General features: G+C 34.8%; 1 protein-coding gene and 1 non-coding gene across 2 annotated transcripts in view; one reads left to right on the top strand and one right to left on the bottom strand.

Moving 5' to 3' along the window:
- Positions 1-14,291, top strand: part of STT3B (STT3 oligosaccharyltransferase complex catalytic subunit B) — a 94,982-nt gene extending 80,691 nt beyond the window's left edge. The window contains exons 10-16 of the mRNA XM_032321270.1: positions 530-741; positions 2,438-2,625; positions 3,210-3,381; positions 4,290-4,463; positions 7,385-7,498; positions 9,730-9,942; positions 12,665-14,291. Coding sequence (XP_032177161.1) covers positions 530-741; positions 2,438-2,625; positions 3,210-3,381; positions 4,290-4,463; positions 7,385-7,498; positions 9,730-9,942; positions 12,665-12,745 — 1,154 coding nt within the window. The 3' untranslated portion in view covers positions 12,746-14,291. The remainder of the gene's footprint in view (positions 1-529; positions 742-2,437; positions 2,626-3,209; positions 3,382-4,289; positions 4,464-7,384; positions 7,499-9,729; positions 9,943-12,664) is intronic.
- Positions 1,611-1,712, bottom strand: LOC116581676. The gene has a single exon (XR_004282161.1). It is a non-coding gene; the product is annotated as a U6 spliceosomal RNA (small nuclear RNA).
- Positions 14,292-25,256: the final 10,965 nt, after the last annotated feature.

The raw sequence follows: 25,256 nt of genomic DNA, 5'->3' as shown, positions 1-25,256 counted from the left end.
TAGAAAGCTTTGACTGTTAAAAACTATTTTCACAAATTTTTAAGTCTCTTGGCAGTAACTTTGTAAGTTCCTCCTTTGGTTAATAAATTATATTATTTTCATCTCATTCCTACTTTAAAGCAGGCTTTATGCCAGATACTTGCATTGGCTTTTTATAGATTATTTGTTTTTGTAAACTTACCGTGCCTAAAAATCTAATTCACCAAATATGTTTTCATCTCTTAGCTATGGATTTTCAAATATGTGATGCTATTGACAAATACTAAATTGTCATCTTTCCCATAATAATTAAATTTGAATCATGATACATTAACCTAAAACTGTTGATACGTAGTGTTTAGTCAAGTTGCCTTATAATTTCTGAGTATGACTATTAAATCAATTGGTCTGTATTATCAATTTAAAAACAGTTAGCTCTTTATGAGATATTTGTTTCTTTTTAGCTTTGGTTTATAATGTAGTGTTAAATACTGAGTTCAGTTTTCTGTAGACATTTTCTGAAGTGTTATAAGAGAACTTGTCTTTGCAGTTGCTCTGTATGCAATCAGTGCTGTCTATTTTGCTGGAGTGATGGTGCGTTTGATGCTGACTTTGACTCCGGTCGTCTGTATGCTATCTGCAATTGCCTTCTCGAATGTGTTTGAGCACTATTTGGGGGATGACATGAAAAGGGAAAACCCACCTGTGGAAGACAGCAGTGATGAGGATGATAAAAGAAACCCAGGAAATTTGTATGATAAGGTGGGAATCTAAATATAAGGGCTTTAAAATTTTTATGTGCTTTATTTTTCTACAATGGCAAGAACTATACATATTAAGAAAAATGATTAAATAAGGATTTAGACAACCTGTGAAATTTCTAATTGGTCTCTACTGTTTGTGTCAACATTTGGGTCCTGTTTGGTCTTTTGGTCTTTTAGCTTAGAAGAAGAAAATACAATGTAATCAGAGAAGGAATTCTCTTTTCTTCTTGGTCAGGTTTTATCTGAAACCCCTCCACTTTTGAGAGTAAAACATTCTGCTCTCCTTAGTTACACAAAATTTAGCACTATAAACCCTTCCAAAATGATGTGTACAAGCATTAATTCTTTAGGTCCATATTCAGTGTAAACTTTTTAAATATTTGTTTGATTGAAAAGTAAAATAAAGGGAATAAATAGCTTTAGAAAAAAAAAAAGAAGAAGAAGCAGCCTCTTGAGCACCTGTGTGACTCAGTTGGTTAAATGTCTGACTCTTGATTTTGGCTTGGGTTGTGAGATAGAGCCCTCCATCAGTCTCCACACTAGGCATGAAGCCCGCTTAAGATTCTCTCTCCCTCTAGTCCCTGCCTCATGCCCCCAGCTTGCACAAGTGTGTACACATACTCTATCTTGTTCTCTTTAAAAAAAAAAAAAAAAAAAAGCCTCTAGTTTGTTAGTAACAGATGGCTGTCCAGTATAATGTAATTTACTTTTAACCTTTCACGTAACAGCACGATTATATTTGGTGCAGGTGTAGAAAAAACTTGTAAGGGCACCTGTCTTTTTGTTTGTTTGTTTGTTTTGTTTTGTTTTTTGTTTAGTTCCATGTTACTTATTTCAATGAGAGGGGCAAAAAAGAACCTTTTATGAAAAAATATGGAACGTTTCAATTTGCATGTCATCCTTGTCCAGGGACCATGTTAAGCTTCACTATTTGAGTATTCACTAGGTTTTTAAATACCAAAAAGGAATGAAACTTCCCAGTATAAGTATTAACTTTGAAGTTCTTTCTTTCCTTATTATAGGTCCAATAGAATTCATGCGGATTTGTGTTAATAAAGCACATTCTGCTTTTGTGGTGGTTATGTTTTGTGGTTTTTTTTAAACTGGCTTTGCAATCTAGAACTCTGACTCCTTTGGGATTTTGTTGTTTGCAAAAATGTAATCTTAACAGGATTGTAATCTTAACCAAATAACAAGCCTGTTATTTTGAGGCTTTGCTAATTGGAAGATTACAATAATGCAGATTTTTCCTGTACTAAAATTACTACAAGTCTAAATTATAGGTGGACATTGCCATTTTCAGGATGATAAATTCAAATTTTAAAAGAAAAGGTTGCCAGAATGAGGCCAAAATAACCAGTTATCTCCTTTGTCTTTGTTTTGTTTTTTTCCCCTTTGTATTTAAGTAAAACATAAGGGCACCTGGGTTCAAAAGCTTTATACTAGAGGTATTTTACTTTGTGATCAGCTCCTGAATTGGGTATAGTCCCAGAAATCCTTCTCATTCACTTTTGACTTTAAAATCTACCTTGATAATTTTTAGAAAACATTATATCACTCACACAAGACTATCTGATGGTTATACATTTTCCTTCTCAGTGAATTAAATTGATTTAACATTCTCTCAACATTTTCCCTGAATGCCTTAATGACACAAGTCAAATTATTAGTCTAACCAGTTTTTCTATGTTCAGGCAGGTAAAGTGAGGAAACATGTAACTGAACAGGAAAAAACTGAAGAAGGATTAGGTCCTAATATAAAAAGCATTGTCACCATGTTGATGCTGATGCTATTAATGATGTTTGCAGTCCACTGTACCTGGGTCACAAGCAATGCCTACTCCAGTCCAAGTGTGGTCCTGGCGTCCTATAATCATGATGGGTAAGAAAGTAAATTGGCAGAGCACCTGGGTGGCTCAGTCAGTTAAGCATCTGCCTGCAGCTTTTGTTATGATCCTGGGATCCTGGGAGTGAGCCCAGCATCGGGTTGGGCTCCCTGCTCAGTGGGAAGTCTGTTTCTCCCTCTCCCAATGCCTCTCCCTCTGCTTGTGCTCTCTCACTCTCTCTTTCTCAAATAAAAAAAGAAAAAGAAAATAACTTGGCTATAAAGGGATTTTTTTTACCTATCCTTTTTTTCTATCTCAAAAGATAGAATTCAAAGATAGAATGGGGTTTGTGAGACTCTGCATTTAAATCCACCATGTTTTTCTTTTACCTCCCTATGGACATTTCCACCCCAGAACTAGTACACCAGAATCTTTTTTTTTTTTTTTAAGCTAGCCAAGTAATTTGTGTGCATATTACAGTTTAAAAAGCACTGGTCTAGCTCTTAATGGATCCCCCGCCCCCGTTGTTGAGGATTTTAAAATGTGAAATTATTTAATGGCTTACTTAGCACCTCAAGATTTTAAGTGATTCTCTTCACATTTAAGATCTTATTTAAAAGAATATTGTGATTCTTTTCAGCACCAGGAATATCTTAGATGATTTTAGAGAAGCTTACTTTTGGCTAAGGCAAAATACAGATGAACATGCCCGAGTGATGTCTTGGTGGGATTATGGCTATCAGATAGCTGGAATGGCTAATAGAACTACTTTGGTGGATAATAACACCTGGAATAACAGCCACATAGCACTGGTAAGAATTTGATAAGCAAAAGATTAAAAATTATAAATATTTATAATTCACAGTCTTTATATTTTGCTGTATATTTTGCTAAATCTTTATATTTCACAGTCAAGCTTCACTTTGTGTTTGAGTAGGGAAAATGTGCGTAAAAGTACTCTGCTGAATTCTCAAAATAATATTTCACTCATTTATTCAATAAAGTAAATTCAGGGTATGCTTATATACTTTGTTTTTAAGAATGGTATTTACCTACTTAAATATCATTCAGAAAATAGGCTGATTTCTGGCACATCGCATGATAAATGTAGCTCACTGGAAAATCAGGCAAAATCTGAAATTTAAATATTGTTTAACTTGTATTTTCCATTTTTAAATTAAAATTATTTGCAAGTATGTAAAGCCAAATATATTGCAATTTTATGGCCATGTAAATTATGTTCACTCTATTAAGTAAGTAATTTGCATAAATTAAGATAATCACCTCTCTGTTCTTTAAAGATTTTAAATAGATAATGGATGTTAAGCAAATGAGTTCTATTTGTGTTAGCATTGTAGCTAGTCAACTGGTAGACCGAGAAGAAGAATATATTTGTATCAGCTAGATTGCTGGTCATCCTTGGCCTTGAAGTTATGAGAAATTGTATTTCTTTTAAGCTTGCCTGCTTTTATATTAAAATATTAATTCCATGAAGCTTACTTATTTATTAGCACAATATTAGAACATACATTCAGATGTTGACATTCCTGCTATAATTGGTTGTAGTAAGTGAGGTGCTTATAGAACTTGGTAAATTTGTTGAATTCATAGCAAATCATCTCTTAGAAAAGAATTCCATGTAAGTCGAACTCTTGAGGTACATTCTGTCCGATATTCATTCATTTTTATTTTTAGTGTACATATTCTCATTTTTCTATAGGTGGGAAAAGCTATGTCTTCAAATGAATCAGCAGCCTATAAAATCATGAGAAGTCTGGATGTAGATTATGTTTTGGTTATTTTTGGAGGAGTTATTGGCTATTCTGGTGATGACATTAACAAGTTTCTCTGGATGGTTAGGATAGCTGAAGGGGAACATCCAAAAGATATTCGGGTAAGAAACCTGACCATTCTACATGTGTGAGACAGCTGCCAGTGTCCTCGTAATTGTCTTACCTTGCTAATTGTATCATATTTATTTTTCATCTTATCCCCTAAATTAGTCCCTTACTCTGACTATTTATTGAAATATTAAAGCATTGAGCATTTTTCCAGGTTTAAAACTTTTGAAATTCACTGATACTGCTGTTCTCTCCTGTGAAACTGTCCCCTCTCAAGACTCTTGCTTTTTACTCCTTCACAGCCTTTCAGTTCTGCCCTTTCTTTCCATTTACATTGCTTCTACTCTGATACTAACGCTTATGATTATAAACCTGAAATAGGACAGTAACTCTTTGCCTCGGTTTTGTTTCCTGTCCCTAATGTGACTTTGATCATATCAATGTCCAACCTAAAAGCCTTTAGTATACTAAGGGTTTTAAAATCAGAGAGATGGGAGTTAGAACTAAAACCCTGGCACTGTCAGCTTGGTGCTATGGGCAGCTTATTTTTGTCCAGTCAGCATTACATATTTGAGGCATTAGGTCTCATTCTTGGTTCTGGTGTTATAATGGTGACTAAGGTAGCATAGATTGTCACTAATGGACAGGCCAGGAGTAATTAATTTGTGGTGCTGTTACGAAAATTTGTAGGGATATAGATGAAGCTCAGCCTCGGGGTTGGTATGAAATAATCTCTACTGAAGCAGTGGTATAAAATTCCAAACTCCTTTGCTTGGAATGTAAAGCCCTTAATATTTTCCTTTATTTTTCTGGCCTCTTGTCCCTCTCAACTTTTTCCCATCCGTCAGTCTACTCCAGCCTGTGAAATTTGCCTTGTGGTTTCTTTCTTTGACTTATGTGATACCTGTGTTTATATACTCTTCTCTTTCTTGGAATACTTTCCCTACCACAGATTTATCCACTCTCCCAAAGCCCTTCTCTGGTGCATCTGTGTGTTTATCATCAGATCACATGCAGCCTGTCTCGTTCATACATTCTAAGATATCTCTCCCTCTCAGTTGTGAGCTCATAGAGGATGGGCACCCAGCATTGTGGTTACATGATGAAGGGACAAAAGACGAGAGTAAGATACACCACTGATCCAGAATAAAAAAAAACTTTTGGAAAAATGTATGTATGTGTGTCATATGACAGGGATGAAGTAAAGCTCCCAACTTTCTGTTCAGCTGTAAATGCTGTGATGGTTTCCCTTAACTGTGATTTTAAAACACTACTTCATTGTATTAAATTAATCTTAATTTTTCTAGTATGTGATTTCCATTTATGGATTTGCTTTAGCAGTGTTAAAATTGTGACATATGTTCCAGTTTCCACACTTTTGAGTATTTTTGAACTTTGAGAATAAGTATACATTCACATGATTCAAAAAATAAAAAACAGGGGCACCTGGATGGCTCAGCTAGTTAAGTGTCTCAGAGTCCTGGGATCAAGCCCCTCATCTGGCTCCCTGCTCAGTGGGAGTCAAGAGAGTCTGCTTCTCCCTGTCCTTTTATCCCTCCCTACTCGTATACTCGTGCTCTCGCTCTCTCTTGTCCCAAATAAATTATTTTTATTTTTTTAAAGAGAGAGCATGAGCAGTGGGGGAGGAATAGAGGGAGAGGAAGAAACAGATTTCCCTGCTGAGCAAGAAGTCCAACAACAAGGGGCTCGGCTCCATCGCAGGCCCCTGGGACCATGACCTGAGCAACCCAAGCATCTTATAAAATCTTTAAAAATAAATAAATAAAAATATAAAGAGATATACAATAAAAATTTATCCCCTCCCCCAAGGAAAAAAAATGTCCCATGTTTTATTATTTTCTTATGATTTTTATTTAAGCAGGTAATGAGTAGCAAAGTATATACTTTGTTTTTGCTTTTTTCACTTTGCCATATATCTTGGAGAACGTCCCATATTAGAATATGTGGAGAGCCTTCTTCATTCCTTTATTGCACATCTACACAGTGGTTGCTCAGTTGTGTCTGTGCACCATGATGTATTTAACCTTTCCCTCTTGATGGATACTTGGGTTATTTCCAGGTTTTTAGTCTTAATAAACAGAGGTATAATAAATAACTTTATGTACTCATTATTTTGCCGATATATAAATATCTCTGTAGGATAAATTCCCAGACAAGAAATTTCTATCTGTATTTCCAAATTGGCCCTCTTAGTGGTTAATCTATAAATTTTATGTAATTCCAATAAAAACTACCACAGTTTTTTTAGACATTCTCCTCCCCAACCAAAGAACTGATTATTTAGAGTTCATATGGAAAAATAAATAACTTTTAGGAAAACTCTAAAAAGGTGTAATTGGGTTGAGGATGGAGCAGTTAGTAAAGGGCTACCCTACCTGGTATTAAACGATGCATTGGCACCATTCTTTTTAAATAATTGAGATTTTATAACATGGTTTAAAATCTGCCTTCCCTCATGTAACAAAGTTCTTTTCTTGTGTTTTCTTGACACTCTTATTTTTTTTTAAAGATTTTATTTATTAATTTGACAGAGAGAAATCACAAGTAGACAGAGAGGCAGCCAGAGAGAGAGAGAGATAGGGAAGCAGGCTCCCTGCTGAGCAGAGAGCCCAATGAGGGACTCGATCCCAGGACCCTGAGATCATGACCTGAGCCGAAGGCAGCGGCTTAACCCACTGAGCCACCCAGGCGCCCCTACACTCTTATTTTTTATAAATGATTTCTAGACTCAGCTTTTAAAACAAACCCTTGATAGTTTTTGCAGGTTTCTTTTAGAGGTCATGTTAAATTTATAAATTAATCTTTTAATACCATATTTTTTGAGATAACTAAATAATAGCTTTCTGAAGATCCTCAAGAGCTACTTCTTTATGAGTAAATGAGAGGGGGGAACCTGGTAGCTTTGAATGTGTTAAATTGAACTGACACAGAAATTCGATTTCTTTTCTTGTAGGAAAGTGACTATTTTACCCCACAAGGAGAATTCCGTGTGGACAAAGCAGGATCCCCCACGTTGTTGAATTGCCTTATGTATAAAATGTCGTACTACAGATTTGGAGAAATGCAGGTTGGTTACATCAGTTTTCCTATAATCTTTATTCAAAGGAATATTTTTAAAGTAGTCTTGTTTGCCTCCAGAAAACAGGATAATGAATGTTTTAATTGTGTTGTATAGAAAAATATGCTATCTAAAGAGTCCACACACCCCCTTAAATTTAGATTTCTGAAACTACTATGTAAAAAGTTAGGGGGGGAAGTTTTTTAGAACAAAGATTTCTTTCCAAAATATAATTAACATTAGGCTCAAATTCAGCCTTCACTTGCCATCTTAACTTTTGATCTCGTGCTTTTGGAAGACATTTTTCTGTTAAGGAGAGGTCTTCTAGGTAGGAAACCATATGATCTTCAGTAGGCTACTTTGCTGTTCGGTGGTGAAAAGTCTGAGAGTCGGATTATATAGTCACTTCTATATAGATATCCTGTCTATCTCTGTTCTGTTATCACAGCTAGCTGGGACTATCTGGGTAAGAGTTTCCTAGAGTATTAGAATGATGTGCATACAAAAGCTTAAGGGCCCCCAAAATGAGTGAATGTGTAAAGAGACATTGTGGCAAAAAGAAAAGAGTGGACTTCCTGCCATTCCTGCCGTACTACCTGGGTTTTAGCTCTGGCTCTGTCAGGTTGTATAAACCTTAGACAAGTCACATCCTCCCTGGAGTCATTCTTTTCCTTGTCTGTATATAATGGGTATTGGACTGATGACTTGATTTCTGGGCTTCTTTGTAGCTTTTACATTATATGACTATAATACCAGGTTAGACCTTCATACTAAAATTTCAGCACAAACTGCCTGATTTCATGTTGCATTCTGGTTGATTACTAGAAGGTAGAGGAAAAATTGCTAGTTGAACTTTATATAGGGGTCAAGGTAATTATTATTCATTTGGAATTACACTCTGTAAGTGGCTTTTTTTCTGTTCTTGGTTTTTTTCTTTTTTTTTTTTTTTTTTGGAAGTACAGTTGGCAACATAATACTACATTTATTTCAGGTATACATTGTTGTAATTGGACAAGTTTAGACATTGTGTTCATAAGTGTAGCTTCCATCTGTCACCATACAATGCTATTACACAACCATTGACTATATTTATATTCTGCAGGTGGCTTAAAAAAAATAGACAGTAATTTTACTACAAGATTTAGGGTTTTGTTTATGTTTTGATTTTCTTTGAAGGCAACTGCATGGTCTCTAAACTCATGTAAGAAAGAAGCACTTAACCCATGATAATTAGCTATCTCAGAAAATGGTTCAAAAATTATTTTTCTGATCATAGTGATAGCATCAAAAGACTTTTTCATGTGTGTGTCCTTTAAATTTATCAACAGTTTCAAATCATACTTCGGTCATGCATTCATTTTGAGATCTTCCCTATTAAAGAATAATAACTGTTTAAGACATGAGTACAGCTTTTATAGATAAGCAAGAACAAGTTATGCCCTCATTAGCATTTGTTTTTGTTTTAAAGTTGAATTTGCTCGTGCTCTGTGTGAACATAAACTTAGTCTGAGAATTTCTTAAAATCTTCTCCCTTCTCCCCACTTTTTCCTTTTCTAACTTCCTTTATAGTTTCCACTTTCTGGATATAGTATCACTGCTTACTTGTGCATTTATTTAACAAATAATACTGGGGAGATAAAGCCACACTCTGAATAAGATAAAGTCATCTTACAGCTTACATCCTGGTGGAGGATACAGATAATTTTAAAAATACATAAAAAAACTTTAGCAGTGAATGCTATAGAGTAGAGGATGAGGAAACAATGGAAGAGACTTCTCAGTCACCAGTTTCAAGAAAATATTTCCCTGGTGTTTGGGCTGAGACCAAAGGATAGAGTGGAGCCAGCCTAGCAGAATGAAGCTGGATGAAGAACTTTCAGGCTGAGAGAGTAGGTAGAGCAAGGCCTTGAAACAGAAAAGAAATCCCTTCTGTATGTTTCTCTCTGTATACCTATAATAAAGAGGGCTTTGATGGATTTCCTTTGGCTGGCTGTTTTGGTTTTTTATGCCCGAAGCCTGCTCATCTACTCTAAGGGTTCAGTGAAATTCTAATTTTGCTATATTTAATTTCTCTCTTCCTATCTAGTTAGCAACATATGAGAAATGTTAAGATACATTGCTCTGATTCTGTTTTCCTAGTTTAAAGGGAGAGAGTTTTGCTCTGATTATAACATTTACTATCTTCTAATACTGATGTTTTCCAGTATGGTTAACATCTCATACTAATGCCACTTTTGCAGCTGGATTTTCGTACACCCCCAGGTTTTGATCGAACGCGTAATGCTGAGATTGGAAACAAGGACATTAAGTTCAAACATTTGGAGGAAGCCTTTACATCAGAACACTGGCTTGTGAGGATATATAAAGTGAAAGCACCTGATAACAGGGAAACACTAGACCATAAACCTCGAGTCACCAACATTTTCCCAAAACAGAAGTATTTGTCAAAGAAGGTGGGTGCCAAGGGAAGTCATTAGTCTATAAAAGGGTAACTCAGAGTTCATTGGTTTGTCTGCAAAACAGTTACTTAAAATTACTAATAAATCTTCATTTGCCAGGTCGTTGTAGACTATAGCTTATATACAAAGTAAGCAGCAGGCCATTCTTTTAAAACTGAGCACTTGTGATAGCCCAAACAACAGCCTTTTCTGGATAGTATCATGATTATTGATGAACCAACCTGAGATTTTCCCAGAGGTATTCAGGCTTTAGTTTGCGTCATTCCCATTAGTAAGACTTACTTGAAAGTAAAATATATCTGTGGCCATCACTTTCTGAACTTTTGTTGAAAGTAAAAATGTGATTGGTTTCTCATCTTTTAGTCAAAGCAATTTTACATTGCATTGTCATGTTCCATTCTTAGTATGTTGCTACAGTATTACTGAGTAAAAAATAAGTTTGAATTGGTAGAGTCTTGAATTTTAAAAAATCATCATAAGAATTATTTTTAAATGTAATTATGACAAAGGTTGTAGGCAGGAATTATGATGATGGGACTATTCTAGTCCTTTTGTAATAAATACTTAATAAGATATGAAGTATTTTATTGAAGGTCATTATTGCTCACTTAAGCCAAATCTAATCTTTGCTATAATGGTCTACTAAAAATGAATATTTATATAGGTTGCTCTCTATATTAAGGTACTACTCTTATAATACTAATTATTAGACCCGTTTCAGTTTTAAGTCTTGAAAGATGCTTAGGTTTACATTGCTTGGATGAGGTTTTTTTTTTTTTTTTAAATCATTAGAGCAGTTGTCTTTCTCTTTGCATTACTTAAAATATATTCAAAGTATAGATCATTTATATAAATAGGAACTTTTTAAACTAATATTTTCTGTCAGGTATAAGTCACCGACCATATCTAGATTGATAAATTTAAGTATGTCACATGGAGCTGCCATGCATGTGTTAGTCATATCCAATTCACTGAACAGTATTTGCATCAAATGACAAATGATCTGGTTTTTCATAGTCATGTGGGCCGAGAAACTGGTGAGTCACATCAGTGCAGAAGTCAAAATAAATGCTGCTAGTCTCAAGGCACTTATTCCTAAGACATCTAAGCCCCGTTAAAGTCTACCCTTTCTGAGAAACGAGGCCGTTGAACTTGCTGATGATAGTGAATTTTCTAAATCTGACTTCTTTTGTCTTCCTGTGATTTCCCCCAAATCAGTAAATGAATCAATAAATAAAAATTAGTCTCCCTTGTATGCCCAAAACCTATATTCTAGTAGCCAACAACACGGGTTTTGAATCTCAGGTTTCCATGTCTTTATATTCTGTTTTATACTAGCACTAGAGGAATATTTGCTTTCCTCTCCCCACCCCAGTTTTTACTTTTTTGGGACTGTGTAGTCATTTAAAACTTACTTCTGCTACTACAAAGCTGACAAGGCTGAGGCACTAGGAATTGTATGTAGTCCAGGGCTGGAGAAAGACTTTTTGGCATGGGTCGCTGAGGTTCTAGTTACATACTTACAGAGACCTGAGGCACTTTATAAGATCTTACAGAAAAGGTTTCATTAAAGAAATCTTTGGGTAATGATAAGGAAGCTAACTCCTTGACCTGGTTTGAATCTTTTTAAATTGTGCCCTCTGAAATTTTTTACTTTTTTGTCTTTATAAATTAATAATATTAAGTAGCATAAATTATGAACAAGTTAGCAGTAGCTAATTTTTATAACCTTAAAAAGGACTCATTTGCCTTGTATTCTTGTGCCTGTTAGAAAAAATTATAAATTGTTTTAAACTGACATCATAAATTACATGACACAGCATTTACCCTGTTTCTAAAACCACCTATAAGAGTTGTATTTAAGTCTTCAGCCTCTGATAAGTGCCTTAAATTTAAATGTTCGCTCTTTTTAGTATCTGTGGCTGTGTCAAAGTGGCAGACACATGTGTCTGTATGATTAGTCTTCTAAGATTGTAACACAGCAATACTTTTGCAGTAAGTTCTAACACACATTTGTAGTGATTTGTTTCTTACACCAGAAAACATCTGTTGAAAGTATTTTAGTGGGATCCTGAAGTGTTTAGAAAAATGTTTTTTTTTTTTTTTAATCTATGAAATTTTTTTCTTGGTGTTTGGTTTTGTTTTGTATTTCATTTTTTAAGTACTTATTTTTTACCTAAATTGGGAGAATATGCCAAGTAATTTTATTTCTTTCATTTTTGTAGATAGGTACAATCATCATCATTTTACACATAATGAAAGTTCCTAAGTTATTTTGTATTTTTAATACACAGCTAGTTCCTGGAGGCTAGAGCAGGAGCCACATTTAACATTTCCTGATTCCTTAGTCTAGTGTTACGTTCTGTTATGCCTGGAAATGTGAGTAATAATCACAGCTAAGCATTTAGAGGTTGAGAGGAGAGGAAAGAGTTCATTTACCCAATGGTAAGGAATATATGAAATACATTTGAGGAATATTGTGGTAAGTGCTTTCATCCTAAAGCTAGGGACCTAGTCTAATTTACCTTGAATCTCTAAGCATACTTAGCATAGAACTATTATTGGTGCTCATTGATTGTTCAAGTCCAGCTATAGGATGAACTCTAAGGGCTTTATTAAGACAGTCTTCATAAAAATGCTATAAACCATGTGTGTAATATTTTTTTAATCTGTGGGAAACCTACACTAATATCATGTGTTCTGTTTTCTTTTTTAGACTACAAAAAGGAAGCGTGGCTACATTAAAAATAAGCTAGTTTTTAAGAAGGGCAAGAAAATATCTAAGAAGACTGTTTAAATACACTGTTCTGGTTCCTAACTTGAAGCAGTTGTCCTTGTGAGAACCGGTCTTTGCCTTTAGCTCATGTCATGTTTCACAACAGAGGGTACAGAACCATCACTGGTCCAGATTAATGTACAAAATTTTCTGGCAATGCCTGATTTAAAAAATAAAATTGGCTTATTGAGAACAGCTATTTTCTATTTGTAATGTGAAGCAAGACAGAGCACTGCTGTAAATGTCTAACAGCAGATTTTTTTTATTGGTACATATTATCCTTCAAATCTGAGAATTTGGACTAATTGCACCAAAGAACCCTCTAATTTGGTCCCTGGCACATGCATACTTGTCAATGTTTTTATTTTTTACAAGACCTACATTTTCTTTGAATTACCCAAATAGCAATATGTAAAATACAAATGACAAAATGTGATGTGAATTTCTTGAACCAGTAAACTAGTACAGGTCTGAGAAAGAGGTATTAGAAAAATAATTATACTTCCTTGAACTATATTTATTTTCATGTTTCTCCAGTGCAAAGATTGTTTCATCAAATGTATATTTTCTGTTGCTTACTGTTTGCTCTGTCAAAGAAGAAGCTGCTGTTTCAAAGATGGACCTCTGAGTAATTGATGCCAATAGTTTTTTATGTTGACACATTGCTGCTTTTAGCAGTTGTTTTCACCAGGTACTCAACAGAGCAGATCTCATGCATTGTTCGTTCATTCAAGGGCTAAATTTATATCCTTTGGAGGGCATGGCAACTGCACAGAATGTTGCTTACCAGGATGGGGTTTGGTATCACTGAGATTAGCACTATGTTTACATGCAGAAGATTAAGGAGAAAACCCTTAAAGTGGACAGGTATCCAAAGTTCCTTTTCTGTGACTCTTCAAAATGACAAAGGATTTGTAAACTTTGCCTGGATTTCTCTCATTTTATAATAGTTTCATCCATCACAATGATTTTATCCTCCACTCCATTTTTTTAAATCCCTAAAGCATTTGATGAAACACTCTTTAATGCTATATGCATTTTCTTACTTTTATTAAAAATGTGACAGTTGTCAAAAAATGCACTAAAATATAAATGGAGATTGAACATGTTCATTTTCCAGCTTATAGGCAACTTTATATAGACTTGAAAATTTTCTCCAGTTGTTTAGTAAAAGTGAAAGAGAAAGGGTTTTTCCTGCCACAGGATATAACTTTTTTTTATATAAACAAGCATAACTTACCACTGCTTTTGGTGGAAAAGTACAGAATAGTATGTACCTTTTATGAAGAAAAGTGTAATTTACAATATTCAGTGAGAATGTTACTGCTGATTTTCTTTTCCAAAGTGTAGAATATTCTTTGATTTATAGAATTCATTTTTGACCCAGATGATGGTTCTTTTACAGACCAATAAAATGGCTGAACATTTTCACAAATAAAGTGTAACTAAATCTGGATTTCTGATACCTTGTCATTTGGGGGATTTTATTTTACTTTGTTGCTTTAAAATTCAATGCAGAGAAGTTGTTGACTGTAGGGAAATAAAGTTAATTCAAATTTTGTGTTAAGTGTTGTCTTTCATAAAAATTTTATTTTTGAAAGGAGTTACAGAGTACTGAACACATAATTCCTTCCTTGTTCACTTTTACAAAGATTTTAGAGAATATGTGTGTAATAGTCCTCCCTCTATGTGGTTTGGCTTTCCTCGGTTTCAGTTTCCTGCAGTCAACTGTGATCCAGAAGCAAATGATCCTCCTTAATGATGCATCTTCAGAAGGTCAGTAGTAGCCTATCGCACATCACAGTGCATACGTCGTTCACCTCACATCATCTCATCACATAGGTATTTTATTATCTCACGTCATCATGAGAAAGGTGAGTACAATACAATAAGATCTTTTGAGAGAGAGATCACACATTAACTTTTATTACAGTAGATTTTGTCATTATTCTACTTTATTGTTAATCATTGTGCCTAATTTATATATTAAACTGTATTGTAGATGTATAGGAAAATACAGAATATATAAGGTTGGGTACTGTCCGCATGTTTAGGCATCCACTGGTGGTCTTAGAACATGTCCCTCACAGATAAGGGGAGGACTGTTATAAGAACAAAGTGCTAGATTACTTCAACCTCAACTTACTGTTGCTTTTCCTTTTTACAAGAGAATTAAAATCTCATTTCGACTTTTTATGAGTAAGTGAAGGGGAGGAGGTGGGGGAAGATGCCTAGCCAAGTAGGAACTTCATCTCTTTTAAATGGAGATAAATGAGGATTGGTCTTTAACAAAAGCCCTGCACCATAAAGTATATAACCAGTCAAGTCTTCATCATAGAATTTTCTAATTAAAAGCAGAAATGATCTTCTTTCTCAGTTTTAGGGAACACCATTTTGGTTCAGTGGTTCAGTAAAGCACCATACTGTAACCCCATTTGTGGTTTTATTGTAGCACAAAAGTGAAATTATAGCAGTTTAAATACATTGGAATAGATAATAATTGGCTCAGAATATTCTTTAAATCTCTAAATTCATGTGTGATCACTAACACCAGACAATCACAGAAGGAGGAGATCATGGCCTTGAAGTTTTAGGCTATAAAACGGCTTTTGTTTTTGTTCCCCATTTTAGAATTGAACAAAGCTGAGTGCTTTGGAGTATAAATAAGGCAGTGAGACAGCAAATCCAGAGATAAAATTCAGTTTTCATACTTACATTATTACCTACTTAAGTTTGCATTTGTGGAGATGTACTTCATTTGAGTCCCTAGGCCATGACCAAGAAGCCAGGGGGCTAAATAGTATAAAAGCATCTTCTAGAGTATTCGTTTTCATAGCCAAAGGGCCATAAGATGAGATTTGGAGCTATTGTACCTTATTCCCTTTTTTTAAAATTTTGTTTGTGGCAAAAAATATATAACAGTTTACTGTCTCACAACTGAACATTTTTAAATGTACAGTTCAGTACTTTTGAGTTCTCTTCATGCAACCAGTCTCAAGAATTAACATCACCTGTCAGACATCTACCTTGCTGCCCATAATCCTCAGTTAAGGTAGGTGAAATAGTGGATAAATGGAGAGCTCAACAGCCATTGCAAATTGAAATGGTAGGAAATTGAGACAAACCATCCCTAAACAAATCCTGATGTTTAATTTTCTTTTGAAGTAAACTTGTAACTGTGAAGTATAACACAAAATTGTATACCTTAGTGAATTAGCACAAAATAAGCAACTTTGTAACCACAACCCAGATAAAGAGAACAGAACCGTGCCAGTACTCCAGAAGTTTCCTCATGCCCATTACACAGCCACTGGTCTGTCCCTCTCTCATAGCTTTCATAGTAATTAGGATTTCTGGTTCTAATACTTACATATTTCTCTCTAAACATAACTACATCTACATTTTAAACAATGCAAATGGAATCAAAGTTATTTTTTTTATTCAGTTTTTATGAATTTGGTCCAGAGTGCTGCATGCAACTGCTTTATTTTCACTGTGATAAATACTCCTTGTGTGTCTGTCAGTTTCTCTACCCGGCTGCACACACATTCTATTGTTGGTGGACATTTGCATTGTTTCCAGTTTGAGAATACTACAAATAATATAGGAATATCCTTTTGCATCTCTTTGAGAGCATATATGCATACATTTTTTGGTGGGTATTTACCTAATAAAGTAGAATTGCTAAGTAGGATATGAAGGTTTGGGTAATTCTCACATCCTAATGAGCCTGTATTAATCTCCAATTTTTCCTTTCTGGCGGGTGAGTAATTTCTCATTTTGTTTAATTTGCCTTTTCTAGATTACTGGTGAGGACAGCCACTTGGAAATCATGATTTTAGTCCATTTTTCTGTTGGTTTTTCTTTTATTATTTGCCGTAGTCCTTTATATATCTTGTATATAGGCCCTTCCTTGTTTGCGTTGCAAACTGCCTAAGAATTTAACGTAGCCTTATTTTTCAGTCTTTTGTGTGCCTGCAGCTTTCTATACCTCGTATATAAAAACCTTCTGAGATGTGAAGATCGTCTCTTATATTCTTTTCCAGAAAGTTTATCTTTTGTAATCAGCTTTGAAGTCTGCCTGGAATTCATTTGTTGAGTACAGTGTGAACTGTTTTGGGATGGTTTTTGGGTTTTCTTGCATATGTACACCTAATTCTGCACCATTTCTTTAAAAAAAAATCCTTTTCCTACATCTCTGCAGTACTCCTATGCAGTATAAATCAAGTGTCCAAGAGTCTATTTCTGGAGTCTGTTACATAGAGTTTTTACTGACTTACGGTAGCCTTAAGATAATTAAGCTACAATAAGGCAAGTCCCTCTCCCATCCCAACCTTGTTCTTTAATCCTCCTTTGGCTGTTTATGGTCCTTTGCTTTTTTAATATAAATTTCAGAACCAGGTTGTTAAGTAACACCAAAAAAAAAAAGGAAAAAAACTTTGTCAGGATTTTGATTCGGCATTGAAACTGGAGAATAATCTGAACACTTTTAAAATATTGTGTCTTCTATGAACATGGGATATCCTTCAATTTATTTAGGGCTTGGTCATCTTTAATTTGTTTTCCAGTTTTTAAATAGGACTTGCACGTTTTCATAAATTTTATTACAGTGTATGTTATTTTTTGATGTCTTACAAATTTTATTTTTGTCAGCATATAGAAAATTCAGTTTTCTATATTGAAGTCATACTCCACAACCTGTTGAAGTCTAACAATTCAGATTATTATAAACATGTGCCATCATAATTGAGGAATAATGGTAATTTTCTCTCTCCCTTTCTGGTGGTTATATTTCTTTTTCTTAGGCTGCGCTGATAGGACATCTAGTATAGTACTGCATAGAAAAGGTAACATTTGTATTTTGTCTTGTCTCATATGCAAAGTTTTGTTTTGTTTTCCCCAAGATTTTATTAGAGAGATCACTTGGGCACAAGCGGGTTGGAGAGAGAGAAGCAGGGAGCCTGACGTGGGGCTCAGTCTCAGGACCCAGGGATCATAACCTGAGCCGAAAGTAGATGCTCAACTAACTGAGCCAGCCTCCCATTTTTTTTATTTTTTTTAAAGATTTCCTTTGTTTATTTGGGAGCTAGAGAAAGATAGCAACAGAGAGCATGAAGGAATACCAAGAGAAGCAGGCTCCCCACTGAGCAGGGAGCCCAGGGGCTGGGAACTCAAGAGCTAGCTCAGATCCTGGGATCATGCATAACCTTTGCCCAAGGCAGAAGCTTAACCAGCTAAGCCACCCAGGCTTCCCTCACATGGGAAGTTTTTGGTATTTTTAGTATTTTTCCATATGCTGAGTTTTTATCATGAATGAATCTTATCAAATGGGCTTCTTTCCCCTTCATTTACTGAGTGATTTTTCTCTTTTATTCTGTTAATACAGTGAATTAGAGACTTTTTGTTCACAGTTTTAAAACTAAACTTGCATGCTTGAAATAAGTGTTTGATAGAATTTGCTAGTATAACATCGGGGCCTAGATTTTTCTTTGTGCAAAGATTTTTAATTACAGATTTAATTATTTTATAGACATAGGGTTTTTTTTTTTACTTACACAATAAAAACAAAACTGACATGTTTTGTTTAAATTGTTTTTCAAAGAATTTGTCCATTTCATCTAAATTTTCAAATAGGTTGACTACTGTTGCTTGTCACTGAATTTTAATGTTTGCAGATTCTGTAATGATATCCTTTTCATTCCTAACACTGGTTTGTTTTTTTTGTTTGTTTGTTTTTCTACCCCCTCACATCCCTGTATGTTTCTGTCTCTGTCCTCTCCTTCAGCACCATGCTCATTTTCTTTGGCAGTTTTTAATCAATTTTGTTAGTTCTTTTTCTTTCCTTTCAGTTTATGGCTTTGTTGACACTTTCTACAGTATGTTTTTTATTTCATTAATTTGTGTCCATTTTTTTCTATTCCTTGGACAGGAGGTGTTCTTTTTAATCTGTTGATTTCTTTTCCCACTATATGAATTTAAAGTTATAAATTTACTCCAAATATAATTAAACTCTATATATTAAACTATTCAGCTTAATGTATATTTTAATGTCCATTGTATTTTCCTTAAACCATGGGTTAGATGTACATTTCTTGATATTCAAATAATTTTCTAGTTATCCTTTTATTATCCATTTCTACCTTAATTGCCTGTGGTCAGATTCTCTGATTTTTAACCCTTTGAAAATGGTTGAAATTTGCTCTCTGGCCAACATATAGTCTATAGAGGTGTATGTATATATGTCCTTGAAATATACTTTCCAAGGATGATGTATTAAAATTGTAGGCTGTTAACAGATTTGCCTAAGTGTTCTTGAGCTGTCAATTTTTTCTATATGTGTTTTGAACCTGTATTATTAGGTGTTACATACACTTGGAACTTTCTTGGTAAGTTGAACCTTCAGTTTTTAGGAAATACCAGATTTTCAGTAACACTTTTTGTTACAGCCTATTTTGTCTGATAAATATTAGTGTTATGTCATCTTTATTAAGATGATTGCACGATACATCTTTTTCGGCCTTCTGTGTCTACTTCAGATTTGTTGAGGTTGTTGGTTTTCAACACCAGTTTAAAATTCTTAGTCCTCTCTTTAAATATTATTTGCTTCTCTGCCACTCTCTCTGTTCTGAGATTGACTAAATATAGACACTATTTGGTTCTCTCCCTCCTTTTGCTTCTCCATTCTGTGTATTTCTCCTTAAATTTCTCTCATTACTTATGGCTAAACTGATGTTAAACTCATTTATTGATTTATTTTACTTATTCTGTTTTTCAGTTCTAGAATTTATCCCATCTGTTATGTTTCTTTTTATAGTTAACAGCTGACCCACTAACATTTTCAGTCTTATTTAAATTAACATAGTGGGCATAGTTTTTTTTTTGTTTGTTTGTTTTTTTATTTGACAGAGAGAAATTACAAGTACACTGAGAGGCAGGCAGAGAGAGAGAGAGAAGGAAGCAGGCTCCCTGCTGAGCAGAGATCCCGATGCGGGACTCGATCCCAGGACCCTGAGATCATGACCTGAGCCGAAGGCAGCGGCTTAACCCACTGAGCCACCCAGGTGCCCCTCTTGTCTAGCTTTTATACTTGTACTTAGCCAGAGGATTGGCCCAAATTCCCTAGTCTACCACAGTCAGAAGTAGAAATACTTAGAATATATGGAATTTTCTTGGAGTGTTAGCCTTAAATCTTAAAAAGAACCTGGAGGTCTTTTGATTAGAATATCAAGTGTCTGCTTCAGTGAAAGCTGGAGATCAAATGGGAACCAGAGTGACTAAGTGTGACACAGTGCATTCCCTTATAACCTCAGCACACTATCTTAATTACTCTAGATAGATAAAACATCTTCTGTTTTTTTACAAAATGAGATGGATTAGAGCTCAGACCCATATCCTACTGAAGGAAATACTTTATAAAATGCTTTTATGATCCTATCTACTGACAAAATGACTACACTAGCAAACATTACAGAAGGCTAGCCCACTTGCCATTTTGTATCTTTCAGTTTTATAGAATTTACTTTTAGGTTTGTAATCTGTTACTTCTAGTATATGGTTTGAGGTGGAAGCCATGTGCAGACTATATACTAACTTTTCAGTAAGTCTTGAAATCAGGTAATGTGAGTTATACCTTTGTGCAGTGGCCTTTTAATACTTAAGCCCTAGGACCACAAGCACACACTTGGTATTTTGGGCAACTATCATCGCCTAATCGACAACTGACACATCTAGAATTTGTGTAGTTCTTAAGAACAAAAGAACTGCAAATGTAGTATGTGTACAGAACATACTATCAGGTTAGCTAAAATGCATAAAATAAGTGTTAGGATGTATAAAAAGTGTCCTATGTTGCTGGTGGGAACTTAAAACTGTTTAAACCACTCTGAAAATACACATTCCCCATTTCCCAGTTATTCTACTCCTAAGTCTGGCAAAAAGAGCTGATGGCAGTATGTTCATATAAGGAATAGTATAAAAAAAGAAACGAATGAACTACATTTATGAGGAATAACTGATCTTAAAAATGTTAAAAAGATTATATAACATTTCATTTATATACAGTTCAAAAAAACTATAGTGTTAAAGAATGTAATCTAGTGTTAAAGCTAGAAGGCAATGCAGGATGTGATTATTTTTTTGTGTGGAGGTGGAAGGGATAATATGGGAGCCTTGATTACAGATGGGTAAGTAAAGTGGTTCTGGAGTAATGACAGTGCTCTGTTTCTTTTAAAGATTTTTTTTTTTTTTAGAGAGAGGAGGGGAGAGAGCGAGCACAGGCAAACAGAATGGCAGGCAGAGGCAGAGGGAGAAGCAGGCTCCCTGCTGAGCAAGGAGCCCGATATGGGACTCGATCCCAGGACGCTGGGATCATGACCCGAGCCGAAGGCAGCTGCTCAACCAACTGAGCCACCCAGGCGTCCCAACAGTGCTCTGTTTCTTGAGTTGGAGTGTGGTTTACATGTGTCTGCTTTATTACCCTGTACATCTGATTTTTTATTGTGCTTGTATTATACTGCACACAAAATGAGAGCAAAGTTGCAGACTAGGAACCTCCAGGCCCTCATTTCTTTTATATGAAAGCATTAAAAACAAAACCCACTAACTTTGCCAGAAAAACAGCAGTGGTTGATAGCACTGAATAAAATGTCCAGTCAAGATAAAGTCACATTCAAAATGTCATGTTTTTATTCAACCTTTCTCCACCCTTCTCCACAGTGTGAAGCAGCCTCCCAGCTCCCATTTATCTTTCAATAGCAGGGAATAGGACAGACTTTATTTGCAACATTCTCATGTGTCTAGGGCTGCCTGAAAAACTGGTCTCATTTTCACCTAACTTGGCTCAGGGAAAAGTGTTACAGGCTGGGGAAAGCTGCAGAAAGAGGGAGGCATGGCTTATAAAAGCTGCAAGGATACTATAGACTTGGAAACGATGGGGCAAGAAATTATGGGTCCAGGAACAAGAACAACTAAGGCCAGGTATAAAAGGGGAATAAAAAATAGCACATGGGCCCAGGGAAGACATGGCCAGAAAAGACCCGAGATGGCCTTAAGTCTCCACCCTGGACTGATCCCAAGGCTCAGACACTGCAAGTTAAGGAAGGTCTTTCTGGCACAGAGCCAGTTTGAAAATACTGGAAAAGACTTATTTTTTCAGACCCCTTATTTTCACCAAAAGATCACAAGGCATATAAAGAAACAAAAACATGGCTTATTCAAAGGAAGAACATAATGTGACAGGAAATCTCTTGTTAACAAACAGGCATCAGACATACTGAAGACTTTAAACAAACTGTCTTAAATACGCTAAAAGTAAAAACAGTCAAAACTGAAAACATGAACAAAGAATATCGACTTATAGGAATTCTCTTTTTAGAAAATCAAATTATGTGGCTAAAAAATGAAAAGTTGACGAGGTTTAACAACACGAACAGAAAAGTCAGAAAACCAGTCAACTGAAGTTACCTGTTCTCAGAACAAAAAATTTTTAGAAATCTGAAACCACCTATGGGCCACTGTTAAACGGATGAAAATATATTGTGGGAGTCCCAGAAGGAAAAGAGAAAATTCTAACAAGCTTTGAAGAAATAGTGGCAGAAAATTCCCCAAATTTTTAAGAAAGGAATCTACAAATTGAAGCAGCTCAGTGAACTCCCAAGTATGTTAAACCCAAGGGAACCCACAGACCACTGAGACATAAAATCAAAAATAAAAGCGCCAAAATGGGATGCTATAAAAACAGTGCTAAACGGAAATATATAGGTGTAGACACATTTGTAAAGATCTCATACCAATAATCTAGTTTTGAACCTTAGGGAATTAAGGAAAAAACTGTTGAAAGCCAAAAACAAAATCTTGAAAGCAGCAAGAGAAGTGATTTATAACATAAAAGCCATTGGATTATCAATGGATTTTTCAGCAGAAATTTAGGAAGCAGTAGTGCTGAATAAAAACTGTAAACCAAGAAATTGATACCTGTCAGCACTGCCCCTCAAAAATGGAGAAATTAAGAAATTTCCACATAACAAAAGCTGATTGCCACTACCCTTGCCTACAAGAAATTAAGTCTTTTAAGTAGATATAGAAGGCTTTAGACAATTAAAGGTGTACAAAACTATACAGGTAAATACACAGGCAAATATGAAAATCAGTATTATAATTTTGGTTCATAATTCCAGTTCTGGACTTAAAGTGCACGAAATATTTTAGATCCGTGAATACACATATAAAGATGTAATTTGTGACATCAGTAACGGGTAGAATTGTAAAGGAGTAGAGTTTGGGGCTGAAGTTGGTATTAGTTTAAAATAGATGGTTATTACTTTAGGGCGTACTATGCAATCTCTCTAGTAACCACAAAAAAGACTAGAGAACACAGATAAAGGAAAATGAGAATAAAAATGTAGCACTACAAAAAATTAGATGAAGATAATTGAGGAAATGGGAGATAATGAAGTTGTAAAGCATCTGGAAAACAAGAAAATGGCAAAGTAAGTCCTTGTCTGTAATTAATTTTGATGATATTTCCCCATCAAAGGCCAATGCTGGCAGAAGAGGCCCAATTATTATGCTGTCTACAAGAAACTCACTTAAGATCTATGGATACATACATTCAAAGTGAAAGAATGGGGAAATACTTCACGCAAACAGTAATCAGGATTGGCTATACTAATATCAGACAAATAAAGTCAAACATAAAAGACACAAGGTCATTACATACTGATAAAAATTAATTTACTATAACAAATACAGAAGCACCAAATATCAGAGCTCAAATATATGAAGCAAACATTTACACAATGGAGAAGAACTTGCCCTATAATAATAGGGGACTTAAGTACCCCATGATCAATAATAAAAACAACTATGCAGGGTCAATAAGGAAAGAGAAGACCTGAACTATTCTGTATGGCCAGCTGGACCTAACAGGGCTTATACAGATGGTTCCACCCAGCAAGAGCAGAATATTCATTTTCTCAAGTGTGTGAATGCAGTAACATTCTCCAGGACAGACCATGGGCGAGTTCACAAAACAAGCCAGTAAATTTTAAGACAAACCATACAAAGTATCTTTTCCAATTCAATGAAACTAGAAATCAACAGCAGAAGGAAAACTAGGTAACCCTCATACACGTGGAAATTAAACAACACACTGTCAACCAGTAGGTCAAAGAAGAAATCACAAGAGAAATTAGGACGTATCTCAAGCACCAAATGGTAAATATATAGCTGAGGACACATTTGTAAAGATCTCATACCAACAATCTAATTTTGAACCTTAAGGAATTAAGAAAAAAATAACTAAACCCACAGCTAGCAGAAAGAAGGAAATATTAAAAGATTAGAGCAGAAAGAACTAGAGAAATACAAAAACGAAATTAAAAATTGGTTCTTTGAAAAGAAAACAAATGACAAAGCATTAGCTAGACTAAGAAAATCAAGTGAAAGTGGGGCCATTACAACCGATTTTTTATAAGTAAAAGGCTTATAAGAATAAACACTATGAAGAACAGTACTACATCAATAAATTGGAGACCTAGATGAACTATATAACAACAAATTCCTAGAAACATTACCTATCCAAGACTGAATCATAAAGAATCAAAATATGAAGAAGAGAATATCCAGAAAATATCCAGAAAGAGATTGGATTGCAATTTAAAACTTTCCGAGAAAAACCAAGGACCATATGACTTCACTGGTAAATTCTACCGAACATTTAAAGAATTACCACCAATCCTCAAACTCTTTTCCAAAAAAACTAAAAAGGGAACACTTCCTAATCCATTCTATGAGGGCAGTATCCTGGTACCTAAGCCAGAAAAGGACACTACAATAAATAAGATTATAGATCAGTATATGAATATTGATGCAAAAATTCCTCAGTAATAGCAAATTCAATAACATTAAAAATATTACATATGACAAAGTAGAATTCTCTGAATGCAAGGATGGTTCCAAATATGAGATCAATGTTAATACACCACACTTTACCAGAATGAGGGGAAAAACATATCTCAATAAGCTGCAGGAAAACCGTCTACCAAAATTCAACAAATCTTTCATGATAAAAACAACTAGGAATAGGATGAAGTTATCTCAACATAATAAAGGCCATATATGAAAAAAGCAAACAATGAAAGATTAAAAGTTTTTCCTTTTAAAAGTCAGGATACCAGCTTTGCCACTTCCATTCACATACTGAAAGTTCTATGTAGAGCTATTAAGCAAAAAAAAAAAAAAAAAAAAAAAGTCGTCCAGATTGAAAAAGAAGTAGTACAACTTCACAAAAGATGATTTTATATCTGGAAAACGCCAAAGATTCCACACAAAATTGTTGGTATAAATACAGCAAAATTACAGGATACAAAGTTAACATATTAAAATCAGTTGTTTCTGTATTCTAACAATGAACAATCCATAAAAGAAATTAAGAAAACAATTCCATTTGCAATAGCATAAGAGTAAAATACTTAGCAATAAATTAAGGTAAGGCAAAAGTCTCATATAGGCATACCTCAGAGATGCTACACTT

This window comes from Mustela erminea, chromosome 1, assembly GCF_009829155.1.
Source record: "Mustela erminea isolate mMusErm1 chromosome 1, mMusErm1.Pri, whole genome shotgun sequence".
In the NCBI taxonomy this organism is placed as follows: domain Eukaryota; kingdom Metazoa; phylum Chordata; class Mammalia; order Carnivora; family Mustelidae; genus Mustela; species Mustela erminea.
Note: the sequence above shows the minus strand (reverse complement) of the source record. Positions and strands in the feature narration are given on the sequence as shown.